Here is a 14,494-nt window from a genome sequence, read left to right on the forward strand (position 1 = left end):
GTTGTAGCTGTTTCAATCAAAAATCGCTGGAGTTTGTGTGTTAGGTTTTAACTTGTCTGTTGCTTGATTCTGCTCTAGGAACTAGAAGATGTGAACAAATGGGGCCTTCAGGTTTTCAGAGTAGCAGAGTTATCTGGAAACAGACCTTTGACAGTCATCATGCACACCATTTTTCAGGCAAGTAGCAGCAGCCTTACTGCTTTTTGGTTGTCTTAGAGATCTTTCTGTGCTGTGTAATCTTCTTTGTTTCTCTTTTCTAGGAACGGGACTTGTTGAAAACATTTAAGATTCCAGTAGATACTTTGATAACTTACTTGATGACCCTAGAAGACCATTACCATGCAGATGTGGCGTATCACAATAACATCCATGCTGCAGATGTCGTTCAGTCAACCCATGTCCTGCTGTCAACCCCAGCGTTAGAGGTAAACTACGCTGAGGTGGGAAAGAGGCAGGCATGAGAAAAAGGGACATGCTAAAACTCTTCTAAATTAAATATTAAAGATCTTAGTTTCTGCAATGCTTTTAAAAGAAATATTAACACTTCTTTCATGAATTCTGCTCTTTTAAAGATACTTTGTGAGGATCAAAGCTTATTTACATGTAAATATTGTCCAGAAAATGCAACATCATCTTCTTTTAAATCATGCAGATTTGTGATGTCATAACCTTTTTTCATTGTAACACAATGCATAGCTTGTTTCCACCATCTCATTATTAATACTACATCCTGTTCTGTCATTATTTCCCATGGGGGGTTCTCACTAACTACAATTTGTGGAATTCCTTAGCAAAGATAGTGATAAAATGGGATTCCCTCAATAGGGCCTTTTGGTTTTTCGTTTTTCCCTTGTGCATATCTCTTCTGGTCCTGCAAGCCTACTTTTGTGTTTATTTCTCAGGCAGAGTGGGACACATGTTAAATTCCCACTGGACTATCTCATTTTTTTTCATAAATATTTCAAAATTGTTTGGAAAAAAATAACATGCCGTTATGTTCTTTTCTGAAGAATTCTTTTGTTGAAAGTGCTTAAATCTCTGAAGTAGAAGGAAGTGGAAGAAAGATGGAGATTACTTTCCCATTTTTTAAGCACAATTCAGGTCTTAGTATAGCAAACATGGAGATAGATATATATCTATATGTAACTCCCAGTAAATTGTTGGGAAATGGCAGATAAAGCAAGCAGTTGAAATTTTAGTAGTTCAAAAGGATTTGCCCTCATTTTCAAGGAGGACTGCATTTTAACTCTTTTTCATAATGATCAATCTTACATGTTATTGAATGCTTCTGCTTTACCTTCTTCCTAAAAGGAGGATGGTGAGTGGACCTTAAGACTGTTGGCAGGTCTCATTCCTCAGACTTGGGGAATTCTCTTGGGAAAGATTTTCTTTATCTGAAGAATAAAGATCAGTTTATGTTCTTAAATCACCACTGGCTTCACCTAACAGCTGAACTGGTTGTCAGTACCATTTTTGTTTTGTTTTTTTTTTTTTCCCCCCAGATCAGCTGTTTTCCATGTCCTTGTTCTCAGCAGAGCTTTAAAATAGCGATATCTGCCCAGTGCCACTGCTGACCTATGCACTTCTGAACTGTTCTTGATCAATTATGAAAGCAGTTATATGATGTGGGTGCTTGTGACAAGAGGGGACTGGTCTCAGGGACGTGCCAGGTCCATTGCAGTGTTCTCTTCCTATCTTCCTAATAATCTCATACAGAACAAAATCAGTAAATGTTAAGTAAGATGCCTGGCAGTCTGTCGCCATTTCCTTTAGCATCATTTTAGGAGTTGTGCGTCTTTCAAATACAGGACAATACGCAGGAGTCGGGCTGAAATTTTTAACTTCAGTTTGTCTATAGATTAGAAACCTGTACTTAATGATCTAATCTCTATTTAATGCTATAATAAAAGTGCACTTATTTACAGTTGAAGGTGAAAAAACTTCAGTTGTTACAGACTTCAGTGATGTTGTCAGTGTGAACTAAGGATAGTTTTACTTTGGCCAAACTTGAAATATTTATGAAACTCTACATAATTGATGATTTTGGAAAAGGTTATGATAGCCTGTGTGTAAAATCTCTTGAGATCCCTGGTACATTTCAAATGTGTTTTGCTTGTTCAAATCCAGATTCAAAGTAGAGTCTTATTTATTGAGAACACTTTTTCATTAGTTAGTGATTGTCATTTCTGTTTCATGGTTTTCTAGGCAGTTTTCACTGATTTGGAGATTCTCGCGGCAATTTTTGCCAGTGCAATACATGACGTGGATCACCCTGGGGTATCAAACCAGTTTCTTATCAACACAAGTAAGTTTGATGTTCAGTGGTTTTCTCAAAAATTTGCTGCAAGATCTACACATAGCACCTGAAAAATACACAGTTCATTCTTTGTTTGCCCCTGTTTGTAACTTTTCTCAGTAAATAGGTAGGTGTTTGAATTTTAGACTGGATATTATTTTTCATTTCTTGTAACTTCGGAAATAATTTCCATAGTAATTCTTGCTAGAGGGTACTAAGACATGAGCTGTAAAACTGGCACTGTTTCAGTATATTGGATGTGTTCTTTCCTGGAAATTAATTGGTTTACATTTAAATAAATTAAAGTCATAGGAGAAAAATGAAGGAAAATTAAATAAAAATCAAAAAAAGGGAAGACAACAGTTTATGTGTTTATATTGGAAGCATATGGTATGACCAAGGATAGCCATATATTTTTAAGAAATTCAGAAAACGAGTTTCTTTTCAGCAAACAGACTGGCAGACCCATCTCTGTCTCTCCCTGGCTGCTGTACTTGGTCTCTGATCTCTGCATACTCATGCCTCATGGTGTGAATTTTCTCAGCCTGTCTCTGCCAGGCTATGGCAAACATCTCTTTTTCTTTTTTCTTTTTCTTTTTTTTTTCCCTTTTTTTTTCTGGTGAGTCTCCTACTGGCAGTACGTGTGTGGAGGAAAACAGCCCTAATGTCATCTCCAAATTTTAAACCCAGTGTACTTGCTCTGTGTTCCTCAGGGCTGTTCTCTGCAGCATTGCATGAATCTCTCCCTCCTCTCTAGTCTTCTACTAGAAGAAAAACACTATTAGCTTCATTGAAGCTGATCATGACACATTTACTGAATAGTCTGTTGCCCCACTGTAACCTGCTTTGATTTTGGTGGCGTATGTTACTGCTATAAGTGGGTAGCACTTTGTAGGTCAGTACGAGTTCCATCGTATGTCGTTACTTCTTTTGCCTTCTGACAAGTTCTCTTTTTATGATAACTGACCAAGAAGTACAAAAGTTGAAATACTACTAAACCAAGCACATAAGAAGAAAAAGCTACAGAAATGGAAGCATACCTAGGGTTGTGTATTTGACCCATCTGGTTGCACATTTACAGATACTGTCATTCCTGCACTTGGGTGAATAATCTGTTGCGCTGGTGCTAAATTAGCATGACCCCAAATCAACAGTATGGTTTGAATAAGGGAGCTAGTCTTCTGACTCAGTGCTGCTCTACATTCAAATAAGACCTCCACTCCAGTTTAGCCTGCATCTATCTTTATTTGCCTTAATGGCCCTGAGGGCCACCCTGTAGTGAAATTCAGTTGACCCATGGAGGAGGATTGGTATTGACTCTAGATTTCTGGTCGTTTGTGGGTAACCGGTATGGTTCAGCAGCATGGTATAGGGAGAGAGTGAATCAAGCTTTGTGCACAAAAACAGTGTGTAATACCTAAATTCTTAAAAGTGGGCATATGTAAGTAAAGTTTTTGTTTGTTTAATCAGAAAATGAGTATCAGGATATATTGGAGGCTCTGGATGGCTGAATAAAGCTTTCACTTCTAGGCAGGCAGTTGAAACGCAGCACAGTTAGGAGTGATTCTGATGCTGATTATTTAGTGTCTTAGAAGAAATGTTGTGTGTTTCTCAATTCAGCTTTTGATAGGGAAGGCTGCAGTGTCAGTCAAGTAATATCACTGACTGGAACTGCTGTTGCCAAGCTGAAAGAGACAAAGGGGTTTTATCCCTTTTGAGTTCTCCTGTGTACAAGGAAGAAACTGTAGGCACAGAGACAAAGAGTAAAGACCATCTAATTCAGGGCTCTCAAATCCTAAATTTTCCTAACCTCTAGAAGATCGTTTGCTTCCACCTAGTTTTGTTTTCCAGTGAACCTTGCAATGTATTAACATTTCACTAAGAAGTATAAGAATACATTTTAAACAAGCATAATAGACTTAAGTTACTTAAGGTGTATGTATTTGCCATATTTCATCTTATTCTTTATAATTACTCATATGTGATATTTCTGAATGTTACTTACCTATATAAGGATTTAAAATCCATTACGCAGTTGTCTAAAAATCTGATTCCTATTGAATGCTGTTAAAGAAGAGAGAAATATGGATTGTATTAGCATCAGAGGAGACGCTTACTTGATCATTGTAACTCTGTCCTTCCAGACAAATACACTTGAAGTTTATAATCTGTTACAGAGATTGCCAAGGGGGAGGTTTCTTCCATTTCCACCTCCATTACAAAGTTGAGCACGTTTTAACTCTGTAGCCCCAGCCCTTCCAAAGTATTTTGGCAACATTGAGTGCTTTGCTGTTGGGGCTCATCAGAAGGCTGTTTGAAAGGAAAATAAATTAGTGCCTGTCGTCTCTGTGAGAAAAATAACAAGTAGGCAAGCTTCGTAAATGTTCAGTGAAAGAAGAAAGAGAGATCATTTCACGAACTTGCTTTGTTTTTCTTTTTCCTGTTATGGTTTTGCTGCCATTGGGATAAGGAAAGGTAGAGGAAGGGTTTCCTAATTCAAAAGTTCGATGTGTTCACGACAGGAGAGGAAGACAGCAGGAGAATAGATAATGAGACTAATGAAATCTGAAGAGCAGAGCTTTTATTGGCACCCCATTGAGCCAGAGGGATTTTAAAACAAAGCTGCTGTAAAAGAAGATAAAGAGGACAAAGAGTAGAATAGACTGACATATGGTTATATCTAGGATAAAACAGTTGTAATAAATAGAAGTTAATATCACACATGACAAGTGTGATTGCGTAAAAAGTATTTATTTTTTATGACAGATTCATTCGCAAGCTGTGTCTTAAAACATACGCAAGCTGGCTGTGCAGTATCCCCAGCTAGAAGCTAAAGCTGTGCAGGAGTAACTGCTCTTATTTGTGAGAGCTGGCTGCTCAGCAGGTGCGAGCGGACAAATGCAGACCTTGCGCCTGTGCTTTAGCGCAGGCATTGCTAGGGCAGCGTGTGTGTTACTCTCACAGCCATGTGGAGTGACCGAGTTAGGAATACCTCTGTTGGAGAAGGTGGCATTACAGCATCAGGCATCGACCACGCTCAAGTACGAGGCAGTAGGCAAGGCCACTGCTTGCGTTTTCAGGCCACGTGATCTTGAGGAGGAAGACCTCTTGAGAGGAAGACCAGAAACGTAGCTGTTACCATCCTACCAGCCTCCTCTCAAAATACCCAGTTGCCCTGGACTAATGACCCATAGGACTAATCGGCTAGGCATCTGATTGCCTTAGCTAACTGCAGAAGGACATGGTTTGAAAACTGAGATGTGTGCTCTCTGCCTGACCTGCAGCAAAGCCTCAGCTGTGTATTCACATGTCTGAGTACTGGATAGCTGCAATTTGACTTGAACAGTGGAATTTTAGTAGCTGTGATGGAGAGGGGCATGAGAAAACCTCAGAGTGTGTTTTAGTTTACGTGTGTTTATGCATATAGTATTTTCCATGTGACCTCATGCAGATGTGAAAATGTATTCTGAAAAATTCTTTCCTTGTATTTTTTCTAACTTGCCACTCCAGGCATGTGTGCATGCTTCACTGCAAAGTGTTTCTGTTCTTTTCTTCAACATATTTTGCCTTGATTTGTCAAGATGTTCAGTTGTTAATTCTGTAACTTTTGATACTGTGTGAACTACAGGAACTCGGTTTCTAAAAGTTCACCGGTAAATCTTGTTATGAATGTAATGAATTTGAAAAATCTTCAGGGATTTGGTAGAAGGACAGGCTTTAGTAACGTTCTGCCCTGTGATTTGTTTTTGCAGATTCTGAACTTGCTTTGATGTACAATGACTCATCAGTACTGGAGAATCATCACTTAGCTGTGGGCTTCAAGCTGCTGCAGGAAGAAAATTGTGACATTTTCCAGAATTTGACCAAAAAACAGAGGCAATCACTGAGGAAAATGGTCATTGACATTGTGAGTTATGCTTGAGAGTCCTTCTTCCATAGTGCTAGCAAATTGAATAATAAAGCACAGAAGCATTTTATGATAAATTACATGTCGTTAAACCCATAACCAATGAAGTGAAAGTTTGAAGTTTTATTGTGTCTTACCTGAACATGAATACTGGGTTCTTTTCAGTTTCAGTAACCATCTCTACCTTTTTAGAAGGCATGCAATCCTGCGTCAAGCTGTTTTTGTGCTGACATGTATTCCATTTCAGCATCACAGTTAGAAATTTGCTGCTGAATTGATGATGAATTTAGGCTGATCAGACCATTCTGAACAGTCATTTTGTTGTATTCTTAAAATAACCAAAATGAAAACTTCTTATTTTGGACACTAACGACATACAGGATTCAGACTTTTGTAGCGTATTCAGGCATAGGAGTTATGAGTTCCCCCCAAACTGTTTATGTGTTCAAAGATTCTTTTAAAAAATCAGTAAGATAAAATATGTAATACTCATTTATTTGTTTCTTTTAAGGTACTTGCAACAGACATGTCTAAGCATATGAATCTATTGGCTGATCTAAAAACTATGGTTGAAACCAAAAAAGTGACCAGTTCTGGTGTCCTACTTCTTGATAACTATTCAGACAGGATTCAGGTAAGAAAATTCATCTGCAAATGGTCACTGGTATTAACTTGCATCCTTAAAAACATTGGCCTGCCCATTCTCCACCATGGGTTAGACCAGCTGTCCCTTCTCACGCCATGACTCGCTACCTTCCCTCTACTCCCTCTTATGTTTCCTACCTGCGACATACTCTGTTAGGTACTGGGTAACTCTCTGAGGGAGTAATGAGGTGCTAGAGTACTTCTGGACTAAACGAGGCTTTGGCCTTCCCTTCAAATGTTCAGCACCTGATCGGTCTTTCTCTCAAAGATTTTCTGTCCCTTACACAGGCAGAAGCAGCAGACGCAAGGTAATTCATGGCTATTACTGCAAGTGTGAAAAATACCCAACCACATAAGTTTTTACTGTTTAGAATAAATCTTGCACTACATGTATTTTCAAGATTCTGTTTCACAGCCACCGAAAGTGTAAATGGAAAAGGAGCTGGTTTTCGACAGTGTAATAACACTGCAGGTGTTCAATCTATTTTAGGTTCTTCAGAATATGGTGCACTGTGCAGATCTAAGCAATCCAACCAAGCCACTCCATCTCTACCGCCAATGGACGGACAGAATAATGGAAGAATTTTTCCGTCAGGGTGATCGGGAAAGAGAGAGGGGAATGGAGATAAGTCCCATGTGTGATAAGCACAATGCATCTGTAGAAAAATCACAGGTAATTGATTTGAGTAGGCAGTTAAACAACACGGTATGACATTTTAAAAGAAAAGGATGGTCCACAGCCATGCTTTGATTCATTTCTGAATGCGCTATTTCCTTTTTTTTCTCCTAGTTAACTAATTCAGCTCCTGAGTAGTAAGTGAGGGGAGCTGAGATTTTTTTTTTTTCTGTGAAAACATAGTACATGGCAGTGTGTTTGCCAAAGAGATTCCATTGCTGTCATTGACCTGCAATGTGGCATGCACTTCGAAAAGAGAGTATTGTACAGCTCCTCATTAGGGTTTCCCTTAAAAGCAGATTTAAATATAAAGCGGCTCTTTGGCTCACTAGATGCAGTGGAGTTGTTTGGAATGAACAGTTCATTGAAAACAAATTCTTTCCAAGTTCTTATCCAGTATCCCAAATTAGACTTTCGAAATGTAAAAGACCCTATTTACTGTATAAAACAGCATGTTTTCCTTTCAGCCACCTTTAAGGGTAGTGCATCTAGTGTGTCTTACTAGAATTGTATTTCTTAGGCCTTGCATGACTTATACGCATAGTTGTTTATTTCTTTGTGAATAAGAGCTCATCCTAATTTTGTCTATTTTGAAACAGGTGGGTTTTATAGACTACATTGTTCATCCTCTGTGGGAGACATGGGCAGATCTTGTTCACCCGGATGCCCAGGATATCTTAGATACACTGGAGGACAATCGAGAATGGTACCAGAGCACAATCCCTCAAAGTCCCTCTCCTGCACCTGATGACCAGGAAGAGGGTAGGCAGGGCCAAACTGAAAAATTCCAGTTTGAACTAACACTGGAGGAAGACGGTGAGTCAGACACCGAAAAGGACAGTGGAAGTCAAGTCGAAGAAGACACCAGCTGCAGTGACTCCAAGACTCTTTGCACCCAGGATTCAGAATCCACTGAAATTCCTCTTGATGAGCAAGTAGGGGAAGAAGTGGAAGAGGAGGAGAACCAGGCAGAACCTTGTCTGGTAGGAGACCATTCTCCTGACACATAACAATGAAGATGCAGTCTCTTTCTCTCTTGCCGTCTCTCTCCTTTTCCTCTTTCTGGTTTTTTCTTCGTTTTCGTTTTTGTGTTTTGTTTTTTTTATTAGGTAATGGTTTCCAAAGCGTATGTCATATGCTACAACCATGGTCACAACTCGCTGTCATCTGCCAGGACGTTTGTTGATCAAAACTGACCTTGATGACTCAGTTTGGCACTCAGGAATATTGTAACCAGAATTTTCACCTCCATGGCACCAGGAAGTAGGGGGGAGAACATCCATAAACTACACTTTAATAAGCTCTCCATTTGGCAGATTTGACTAAATAAAACAAGGAGTACCACTGGTCAACCGAATGCTGGTATGCTTTGATAGTTTTTGAATGCATTGTACTTCACAAGCAAAGCGTTGGATAATGTTCATCATGAGAGGAAACAGACAGAAAATAAACTGAGGTTCCTACTGGAAAAAAAATGCACATAAGTGATGGGCCACAACATGATTCTGTTACCAATAGGAAGATGAGCTGTGGAAATTACATAATTTTCTAATTTCAAGTCTTCCTGATATGTGACTGAAAAAAGTGTGACCCAGAGGGTTGCACTAACCTCTGCATTTTGTATAATATGTAAAAGAGAGATCTTTTGTAGAGCTTACTTTTATTATTAAATGTACCGAGGTATTATATTTAAAGAAAAACACTTTCAGACTTCATCTGCCACTGGTTATTTTTTTCCAAAGAGTAACTTGCAAGTTTTCAGTACAATTCTGTGCTACACTGGATAATACTTTTAGGTTTTTTTCCTTTTCATCTTTTTTTTTTTTTTACCTTAGAATCTCATCATAATATTGAGCTGTAAAGGTCTATTATTTTATATATTATTGAGTTCCATGAATATCTTTTATGTTACATAGAACTCTTTCAGTATGATGGCTTTTTTGTTTTTTGTTTTTTCCCAAATGTATCAGAGGAACTTAGGCTATGCTTTTGCCCTCCTAGTGGCCTAATCCTACCACTTCTGTCTTACTACAAGAAGTGGTCCCAGTGAAACCAACTGGGACCACAAAGATTAGGATTTGCAGGACTAGAGCCCATTAGAAAGGTAGTGAATTGTCGTCTTAATACAAAAGCAGCTCTTCTGCTATACTAATAAAATTCGTCCCTCTGAAACATAGTTTCCAGACCATTTTTGGCTGGGAGCTATAGACTGCTAAATTAGAACAGGCTAGTACAATGTATGGAATATTTGTTCTGGCGAAAAAAGCATTAGTGTAATATTTTCAATTTTGACTCTCTTAATAACTTTTTATCTGTGTCAGCTATCTAGGTAAACCATTTGCTCATCTGAGATGTGTACAACATAAAAATAATGATTAGCATTGTTTTTTCATGTCTTTGTTGCAAGAAGAGCCAGGTCAGTCTTGTCTTTTTATGTTTTTAAGTAAATAAGCAATGCATCGTGAGAGTTGTAGTTTACTCCACACTATTTCAATCTCAGACTTTTTCATCCTTTATCCAGCTTGTGCTGAAGGAATCCTGTTTTTCAGTTTGATTGGTACTGAAAGCTTCTGTAACTTGGAAATTTAAAAGGGGGTAGGAGTTCATATTTGTAATTTTCCAGCTGTGTTGTGTGGTCACATGAAAGAAGAAGGAATTCTATTTCCTCAACTTTACTCTTCTTTTTAAAATTGTAGTTTTGAGTGTAGCAGATGGGAGGTAGTTGCCTAGGGAAGCTAGCAGACTCCCACTCTGTAAAATTCTGTTAAAATGACAGTATCAAGATGACTTCTTAACAAAAGGACATAGCAACAGCCATTATTTCCCCTTTGGATTAATTTTGTAGTAAATTTGCAGATATGGATATAGGTGGTTTTTTTAACTATCTTGAGATCTAGAATAAAAACCTGTTTTAGAATTATAGGCTAATAATTCAGTTTTTAAATGCATTTTGCATTCTTCTAGATTCAGCTCATAGTTTTTTCTACCTTTAGCCCTCACAGGGCCTTAGCACAGAAGATGCTGAAAGAGTATGAAGAGAACTTAACGGTGTTTTCGGTTTTTGACCGGTTTTTTTGTTCTTCATCACTTCTTCCTGAACCTGATCCATCTGAAAATCCTTTCATTCCCCAAGAGTGCCTGGAACCTTACTAATGGAAAAGCAATATAAATTCCAAAATAACCAGTAGGGACTGAAAAGGGTTTGTATCTGCACTAACTGAAGGTAAATGAAGAGAGTAACACCATATTGTGAGATATACATCCATACATGTGGACAATCAAATAATAGACATTTCTGTCATTTCTTAGAGATGGGGATATAACGCAGAGATGGGGATATAATGCACTGTACAATCTTTTTTTTTCCTCTTTTGCCAAAGTGTGTTTTAGCATTGCACACTGCTTTAAAACAATACAATTTACAAGTGGCTTTATGTGTTCTGTATATTTTTGCCATAAGAAAATGCAGTGAGTGGGTTTTGAGCGAGGGGAAAAAAAGAAAATTCACCTTGCTTGTAACAGTACATTTTAGCTTGCAAGTTACTGTACTCAGAAATGCTGTATTTGAATTCTTAAATTGTTTTGTGTCATTAAAAAATGATAACGAAAGAATATACGTAGAACAAATAGCATTCAGGAGTTTAAAAAACTTGAATGAAATGGATTTTACAGAAGGCTTTGGCAGTTCTTTTCAAATGCATTATTTATTTTATTTGTGCCATGCATTTTTCTCACCAAATGACCTTACCTGTAATACAGTCTTGTTTGTCTCTGTTTACAACCATGTATTTATTGTAATGTACATACTGTAATGTTAATTGTAAATTATCAGTTCTTATTATAACATCATCCTTGTCAGGGTGGTGTTGCTATATTTGGAAACTCTTGGTGAGAGAATGATTATTGTGTATACATATTCCTTGTACATTTTTTTTCTCCTTTAATATATTCAATGTCACCTTAGAGCTTGTTTATGGAAGATTCAAGAAAAGTATAAAATACATAAAGATATATCAATAAAAAAAAGCTGCAGGTCTTTGGTCCCAGGGCTGTGCCTTAACTTTAAACAATATTTTCTTCTGTTTTGCTGCATTTGAAAGTAAGGTAGCTGTGGGGCTAGGGCTGGGCATTTCTACCGTATTTTTAGTTGCTAACTGATGTGATGGGATTTCTCGTATAAGCTAGTATGCATGATACTACGATGAGCTCTCATTCGTGACCCTGATGGATGTTCAAGATTTTCCAGACTTCTGGCAATATAATTGTGTTGCCTCTGATTATCTTCTTACAGGCTATCACTGGGGATTATTGCACCCATTTTTTGCTCCCCCCCACCCCGCCAAAAAAAGAAAATTGATGCTGTATTTCAGTACTGAATTGCACTGAAACAGCTTTGGAAAGCATTTCTAAAAAGCTTTTGATTTTAATGCATGTTGGGAAATGGATAATCAGAAGTAGAACAGTATAAGTCATACTTTTACAAATGTCTGTAATATCCCTTCTTTATTTAGTAGGACAAATTACCACTGTCTAAGCAGAATCCACAAAGTGGGACAAAAGACAGCTTTAGTCTTAGAAATGCTTTCCAACACCAACATTAGTGTTAGCAGCAGCCAAAGTTTTATTTTATATAGACGTATCTAAGGCTTTGTACAGGTGTGTGTAGCATAATGCACTAGATCTACAGGAGAATGGTAAACCTCGGGATCTCTGAATAACACTAGTATTGGGTTTGCAGGTTGGACTGAGCATCTCCTGCTGTTCGACTTGTCGCGTTGCTCCAGACTACTCAGAGCTGATAGCAATGAATTTGCCAGAGTGAGGTAAATACCTCTCCTCCTCCATTCCAGCGATGCCCAGCCCTTGTAGCATGCAACTTCTTTGTGAAAGGAGAGATTCTTTTTCAAGGAAAAATAGAGCCTCCTTTTTGACACAAACTGTAGATTTTAGCAGCCCTGGCCCAAAGGAAATTGACTGCTTTTGTTTTAAACGGTATTAAAAGGGACACTATAATAACAACAGAAATCCTGAACAATTTTTTTTGTTATTGTTTTAATTTGATTTTTCCTTTGGGGATGTCTTGAGAGTGGCAACTTGTGTGAACATTGCACATAACTATTCTTTCACTGGTTTCTTAGCCTCTCTTACAGCCTATGGGATAGTACTGTACATCAATACCTTCATATGAAATTTTTATATGCAACGGAAATAAAAGCATGGGTTGATTCTGCCGAGTTACTGTATCTGATTTTCTTTTGCAAGTTAATTTTTTTTTACATACATCCTGTAGTTGTGACATGTTAAGAGAAAGTATATTTCCAGAGTAATTTGATTACCATATTTTTGTCATCATACTGTTTTGCATAGATAATACAAAATAAATGTGGCTCAAATCAGAAAAGTCAATCAAATGTGGTATTTCATAAAGAAGTCTAATCCACAGAAGTGCTATACTGAGAAGGCACTCAGTTTCTGTTTTCAGGAAATGTTACAATTGCCTTCGTTCTCTATCCTGAGAAAATAAAACTTCAGCTTTAAGGAAACTAGAAAACCACAACTGTCTTAGAGGAGCAATACACTGGGATACCAAAAAGAAAAAGAGTACCATAGTTAAATATGGCAATTGTGGCTCTAAATGGGTGATAAAAAGAAACTGTTTTTTAAATAAAATTCATTGAAGAAGAAACGTGGTCTTAATGCAGGTCCAGCACTTGAAGTGGATTTCACGCACTTCTCCTTGATCAGAGTGAGGGTTGTATTGTTAGGGGGTTGGATTGTTTGCTTAAATGAAAATACTTTCTGATAGCATACAAAAAAATTCTATGTCCATTTTTTTTCTTAAGTCTCTCAGATCCTTCTTTGGCTTTGGGGTTAGTTTGCAAGCAGTACCAGTCCTTAGGACTGCTTTTTACTCACGCCTTGGTGGCAGACAAGGCTGGTAAGTGCAGAGCTGGGAAGATGAAGGATGCTGCACTGAGCACAGTGGGGTGGGTAAACGAGGTGCTGCCTGTCGCTGTTGGCTCCTCCTCACGCATTCCCAGTGGCCCTAAGGGGAATATGGTTTGCATACATCGTGGCTATTATGAAGGGAAGAAGGAGTCCCAAATTCTTCCTTTTCATAAGGGGCTCAGGCACCACAGCTGTGCACAAGGTGAGCTGGAAGCTGGCAGGATTAGGCCACTGCTTCCTACATCCTCTGGCAGTGCTTTGTCAATCTCTGTGCATAGCAAAAATGCATCAGAATAGGCAAGTTTCAGAGCAAAACCGAAATGTATCCCCTTTTTTACTGCAGCCAGCTGCTGCTATAGGAGTAGAATGTATTTTTGAGCAAATGACTCCTTTATTTCCTAATGAGACAAATGGTCTGAAGAGCTGCAGCTTGGTTTGCTTGATCTCTCTGCTGCATTGAAAACAAAAGTCACAGCTGCTGGCACACATAGTGTTTACTGGAATGACCAGCCCAGTTTCTCTACCAGCTGTGAATAATTTTGCCTAGTTTGTCCAGAAAAAAAAAAAAACAAACACACAAAAAAAACCCCAAAGTAACACAAAACCCAAACCTGCAAAGGTTCAAAGATATTGCAAGGGCCTTTAGCTAGTTCAATTTAGTTTAGCCTGCAGGGTAAAGAAAATCTCCAGCTTCCTCCTGTCAAACTGGTTGAGAAATCTGCAGAAGTAGTAATGGGGAATAGGAAGTCCAAACAGGAATCAAAATGACAAATTGAGCAAAACCTGGGCAGGAGAAATGCCCTCCAACTAAAATGATCTCATCCCATCAAAGGCGATCCCATGGTTTGGATATGGACATTAAGAGAACTGAGTTTGAGTTTGATTTTGTCTCAGTTCTCTGGGTACAAAACTGTAGTTCATTTCCTTCTTACAAAGAAAAACTTTTTAGGTCCTTGGAGTTACTGTGGTAGTAAGAACGATGTATGCATTTAAGATGGACATTTAGAAAGTCAAAAGTTGT

At 38.2% G+C, this 14,494-nt stretch overlaps 1 protein-coding gene across 9 annotated transcripts in view; it reads left to right on the forward strand.

The window, feature by feature from the left end:
- The window catches only part of PDE4D (phosphodiesterase 4D), a 624,128-nt gene extending 611,203 nt beyond the window's left edge, over positions 1 to 12,925 (forward strand). For 8 of the 9 annotated variants that reach the window (XM_054185815.1, XM_054185814.1, XM_054185813.1 and 5 more), the window contains 7 exons: positions 79 to 177; positions 261 to 425; positions 2,206 to 2,305; positions 6,049 to 6,203; positions 6,715 to 6,837; positions 7,339 to 7,521; positions 8,124 to 12,925. In XM_054185815.1, coding sequence (XP_054041790.1) covers positions 79 to 177; positions 261 to 425; positions 2,206 to 2,305; positions 6,049 to 6,203; positions 6,715 to 6,837; positions 7,339 to 7,521; positions 8,124 to 8,534 — 1,236 coding nt within the window. In that variant the 3' untranslated portion in view covers positions 8,535 to 12,925. The remainder of the gene's footprint in view (positions 1 to 78; positions 178 to 260; positions 426 to 2,205; positions 2,306 to 6,048; positions 6,204 to 6,714; positions 6,838 to 7,338; positions 7,522 to 8,123) is intronic. The other variant, XR_008463832.1, reaches the window with a different exon arrangement.
- Positions 12,926 to 14,494: the final 1,569 nt, after the last annotated feature.

This window comes from Rissa tridactyla, chromosome Z (assembly GCF_028500815.1).
Source record: "Rissa tridactyla isolate bRisTri1 chromosome Z, bRisTri1.patW.cur.20221130, whole genome shotgun sequence".
In the NCBI taxonomy this organism is placed as follows: Eukaryota; Metazoa; Chordata; class Aves; order Charadriiformes; family Laridae; genus Rissa; species Rissa tridactyla.